The 5,475-nt window shown below is 33.3% G+C and overlaps 1 protein-coding gene across 1 annotated transcript; it reads left to right on the top strand.

Annotated features, from left to right (window-relative positions):
* The first annotated feature begins 537 nt into the window (after positions 1–537).
* On the top strand, positions 538–3,365 carry LOC121126297 (uncharacterized). Its single transcript, XM_040721635.2, has 2 exons — positions 538–706; positions 2,441–3,365. Exon 2 carries the CDS (start codon positions 2,447–2,449, stop codon positions 2,972–2,974), a length of 528 nt encoding a protein of 175 aa, XP_040577569.1. The 5' UTR covers positions 538–706; positions 2,441–2,446; the 3' UTR covers positions 2,975–3,365.
* The last annotated feature ends 2,110 nt before the right edge of the window (positions 3,366–5,475 follow it).

The following is a 5,475-nucleotide window of genomic DNA, read 5'->3' as shown; positions in this document are numbered from 1 at the left end:
TCAAAGATTAAGTCATTTGAAGCTTCGTCTTGCAATATATGATGGGTCCTTCTCATGCGCCCTTCCAAATTGAAATATATGTTTAATAGATTGTGAAATTTCTAAACCAGTGATTTTTTATGATAGCAAACCACCATCTCTTAGTCAAGCTGGGTTATTCCTGTACAGCCCTTGTATATCACCTAACGCATTGAATTTTCAATGAAGTGCTCTGGTTCTCTAACAGTCTGCCATTCAATTTCCACAACTTTTCCCCAGTTAAATCGTTATTTACAAAAATGGTTGGTATTTCATTACAAGTTATTTGTTTCATGTAAATCATTTAGACTATTTAAATAATTGTACACACAATATGATAGAGTAACCAACTTGGAAAGTCAGAAAAAGAGGGTGGACGGGGAATTTACAGCTACTAGTTGAAGAAGGTATGTATTGCGATGCGATCGCAAGAAAAAAAAGCACGGGGGGGAGGGGGGAAATATTCAACTTTCCTCTCATATGAAATAGATATTCTTTCCCTCGAAAGAAAAAAAAATTGGTTAATAAAAGCAACTGAGGATAGGAACCCGTGTCTCAGTTGAGTCAATTATTACATTGAGAGGACAAGAAAAGGCTCCTTGCGTTGATCTCTACATATATATATATATAGAGATATTGATTCATATTTATATAAAGTCTACAAGAGCCGAAGGTTTCTACTATTTTGGTAAGAGATAATCATACAGGGTTTATCCAATCTAGTGGTACATACTTAATTAATTTCAAATTTTCAAGTGTAAAATGTAAACAAGAGGTTTCGTGAGGTCATTTATTTTACAAAATCATCAGAAAATAATACTTGTCTCAACTTTCATTCAATATGTGAGTTCTGTGCTCCATTAAACTATCCCAATACGTTGCCTAAATCCCTTGACTATATAGTCAGAATGAAGCTTGGCCCACTCCTTCTTGATGGAAGCCTCTAAAGACTGGTTACTCCTGTGAGAAGTAGCACACACCTTCTCTTCCAGAGGTGCCTGGATATAGTAGTCCAAGGGGTTTGCGTCTGAAGAGGATGGAGACCACATGTTGAGGTCTCAAAAGTCCGGTATGTTGTCTCTGAGGATGGCCTGGGTGTTAACTGTTTCTATGACACGGAGCTCCGTCTGAATTGAAAACAAAGTTGTTCCCCACCTTTTCTCTAGCCAAAGATAGCACTTTCTTATCCAAAAGTTCAATGTAAGTATCTGCACTGAGCCGTTCCTTCCTTCCCACAAATATGGGAGATATTGTATGTGTGTTCATCTTATTCACAGTGATCAGTGGTGAATTTTTTTCATCAGAAAAGATAAAAGCCTTGCCCAAATTTTGATTGGCCTGAGGAAATTTAGAATCTTCTTTGCTCTGTTTCACCGTCTCATCTTCCGCTATTCAGAGATATAATGTCTTATTGTCTTCCGCCGTGATTTTGCACCAATGTCGTTCCGGATTGAATATAAAAAAATAGTACCAGTGGATAAGATCAAACCTGAAGATATTGGCTTGTTTTACCCTTTGGGATTTCGTGGGGTTGTTTTGTCGGAAGGAAGGAAAATGATATTATGTAGAGGGGATCCCTCACTTATAGCAGTTTTGGAAGCTAGAAATATCCGTGTTATATGAAATTTACGTTGCTCAGGGGGACTTTTTTAGTACTAAAACTCGTAAAATGGGAGAAGTTATTTTTCAATGTCCACTTTTTATTTTTCCTTTTTTTTATATAGTATGGTTAGGACCATTAAAAAAAATATTATTTATAATAAATGATATAAAATAATGTATTCCTGACAAGATACTTGTAAAAAAAAATAGTAAAATGTAATGTTCATTGTATATTTACTTGATTTTTAAGACAGTCATTTCAATACTATAAAATGAATATAATCGGAACTTAATCAGTGTTTATTCAGCAATTTCTTTAATTGCAAGTTTTTGTAATAATTAATACCAAAAATTTTAAAGTCTAGGTATCAAATCAAATACTTACAGGACACTCCCCTCCCCTTCAAAATTTTACTCTTCCATTATATGAACAAACTCAAGAACAGCTACAAAAATTCTTGTTTACCTCAATATATAGTTTCTTATAATTTATTATCATAATATTTAAAAGTAAAACGAGGTATAGGGAGTCAGAATAACTCCATGCACCACATTATACGAAATCTGCAGTGGTTTGAAACCGCGTTATAAGGGAATCCCCTGTACATACTTTCAATGTTTTTATTGATAAAACCGTTGAAAGTTTGCTCAACAATTATTGGATTTATCTTTTAAATTACATAATTACAACTACAATATTCCTTGAGGGGATATTGTTTTGATTACTTGCTTTGTTTTCTTTGCAAAAAAAAAAAAAAGATCTATTCATTCAACTCAATACGCCTCCATTGACGAACCTTTTTCTTTTTTTTCATTATAGAGAACAATGAACAAACTCCATTGGTCCTGGCTCGCCTACTTCATCCTTGCTCTGACAGCACGCCTGAGCCATGCCTTTGAAAACTCCCAAGAACTAGACGACAAAGGTGAATTAGACCGCTCAGCCCGAGCAGCAAGTCCCCTACGTTGGGGTAAAAGAGAGCCACTTCGTTGGGGTAAACGGACCTCTGATCAAATCAATCCTCCACGCTATCTTCGTGAAGCTCCTCTCCGCTGGGGTAAACGCTCTTCTCCTTTCCTCGCTGGAAGCAATGATCCATTATCCATTCATCATACCAGAGGTCTACGAGAAGCAAGTCCTCTTCGTTGGGGAAAGCGAGTGGATGACTCTTTCTCAGAGGGATTCAAAAGAGCACCGCTTCGATGGGGAAAACGAGCTTCACCTATGAGGTTTGGTAAGCGATCACCTGTAAGGTTCGGAAAGAGGTCCTATTCAGGGGCTGAGGAAGAGAATGAAGATGAGGGATTGGTATATGAGGACTCTGAGCCACTCTTCTTTCCAGAAGATCTCTAAGCTACGTACCAGTATATATATATGTAACAAAGGATGAGCACTAAGTCTCTCTTCCCTTTGCACTTTGAAACAAGCCAATTCACACAAACCAACAGATATGACCAAAAAAAGTTACATTCAACTAAAAAAAAATAAAAAATAAACATTTGTCTTTGTCGTCAGAATGTTTAAGTCTTTCCAAACAAAACAAAACCAAAGTCACCCTTAAAAATTTAGAATAAATACTACGGTTGAAGGTCTCTCAAATCCAACAAAATAATGAGCAAGATTTCTAAACAAAATATTTATTATTGAATATTCTATGTTTTAATTTTATTAACTATCAATATTTATTCATTGTACATGTTATACTACTATTAACTAATCTTTAAAATAAATTTATTATTGCTGACTATCGATATTTCATTTTATTAAAATTTGTATTCATTTTGGTTAATTTCTTCATCAGTAAATTACTGATTATTATTTAACAATTTTCAAAAATGCAGCGAGTCATATTTTTGGTGGAAGTTCAAATATTATGGTATTCTCGGAAAAACACTATATATAGGAGTGTTTCTTCTTTGTTTGAAATATCAGGGTCGTTGGGTCAAAAATCCCTTTTTATATACAAAAATACAATTGATAAAGTTTGAGCAAAATTAAACAACTTTTAGAGGTAGCTCAAGAACCTCACAGTTTTGAAAATTATGTTTTATAATTTTTTTCATTCAAAATGATATAATTTACTCCAAGAAATATGAATGTTTTTCCGAGAAAAAAAAATATATAAGTTGAATTACAATTAAACATAATTGAAGAGAAAACTACAACCTCTCGTACGTGTTCCATCTAATGTTTTTATATTTTCTCTTTTTTCACTACAAAACAAAAAGATTTTTCATGTAATAGTTTTGTTTTCTTAAATTGTTAAAGTCTTAGAGGAGCAATTAGTTCTTTTGATTAAAAAAATGCTTTAAAAATTGATAGTTTTTAGAAAAGGTTTTAATCTAAACTATCATCAATAATTATTTTATTAGGTTTTTTAACATAAGATAATTCATATCATAAAAATGAAAATTTCTACTCTATTATCCAATATACAGGGTGTCCACGATAAATTGGAGCTACTTTAAACTTCATCCAGATCCATAATGTGGATATTCGGAGTTAAATCATACTAATATAAAAGGTTGCGTGAACAATACACTATAACTCCATAACTGTTTTGACAACCAGACCAAATACTTCATTTGAACATTTTTTTACCCTCGTTCATTAGAAAATGGAATTTCTTTGAAATTGTCTCCAAATTTTTGTTATCAATACGATATTTTCTTATAAATCAGTTGGCTTACCCTACTGGCAATAGTATAATTTTTTAAGCTACCAATATCAAAATTGAAAAAAAAAAGTGGAAAAAATTAAAAATTGATCTTGAACAATTATTAAAAAATTATAAAAAACAATTCCACTTGAAATGTAAAGGGTGGTCTAGACAAATGCAGAAAATATTTTAGCACTTATAACTAACTAACTAGATGTGGTAGAGCCATAAATTTTGAATCGTTTGAAATCTACATTTGATGAAATTCAATTGTTCATAATGAAATTCGCCTCTCTTGATAAATTCGGCCATGCGGTGCCAGAAGATTTGAAGACCCATGAGATTTTTATCTTTTGGGAGGGTCTAGCATGAAGACTGCACCAAATATCATTCGGCTGTGGAGGCCTTGAAGAAGTCCATTACGCGTAAAATGGCGAAGCTGGATCCCCACAAAATTGCCAAGGCCGGCCAAAGCTTCCAGCTCTGTTTGGCCGAAGTTATCAAGAGAAACATATTTTATTAAGAATAAATTAACGTCATTAAATGTAGCTTTCAAATAATAAAACTTTTTTTCGTTCGTTTTATTCTTAAAATATTTTCCCAATTTATCTGAGCCACCTTGTAATATGTGGACCTCATAGAAGGCATTTCATGATCCTCCTCCACTACACACTTTTGAACTAGTTCGGACGACTGGGTGATGAGAGAAAAAGAGTAAGGGATGCAAACAATGTTTAGATTATTTTTAACAAATACAGATTGTGATGTTACAAAACTATGATCTACATTCGGACTTTAACTATGCACAACGTGTCGTATAAGATATATAATTGAATCTTACCAATGAAATTAAAAAAGGTTTTGCCTTATATTTTAAACTTGTGGCAAAAGGGTTTGATCCTCGTAGAGTCATGGAGGATGTAGTCAGAGTAATTAAGGATTCTACTGCACAGACAAAGAAATAAAATTCGAAGGTAACATTCTTAGCGATTGATTTTATGAAGGCATTTGACAGTATATCATACGAATATATAATAAAAAGTTTAAAGGTACATGGGCTGGGAGATAAATTCCTAAGAATGGTGGTAGTAAGTCTTTCTGACCTTATTACCATTTATTAAAGAGAGGAGTATAATTTTATTGGATTAGAGGATGTTGTCAAGGAAATCCATCTCCCAGTTCTATTTATTATTAC

The sequence above is a fragment of the Lepeophtheirus salmonis genome, chromosome 11, assembly GCF_016086655.4.
Source record: "Lepeophtheirus salmonis chromosome 11, UVic_Lsal_1.4, whole genome shotgun sequence".
Classification (NCBI taxonomy): Eukaryota; Metazoa; Arthropoda; class Copepoda; order Siphonostomatoida; family Caligidae; genus Lepeophtheirus; species Lepeophtheirus salmonis.
The sequence above is the reverse complement of the archived record's forward strand: the minus strand, read 5'-3'. Positions and strand labels throughout refer to the sequence as shown.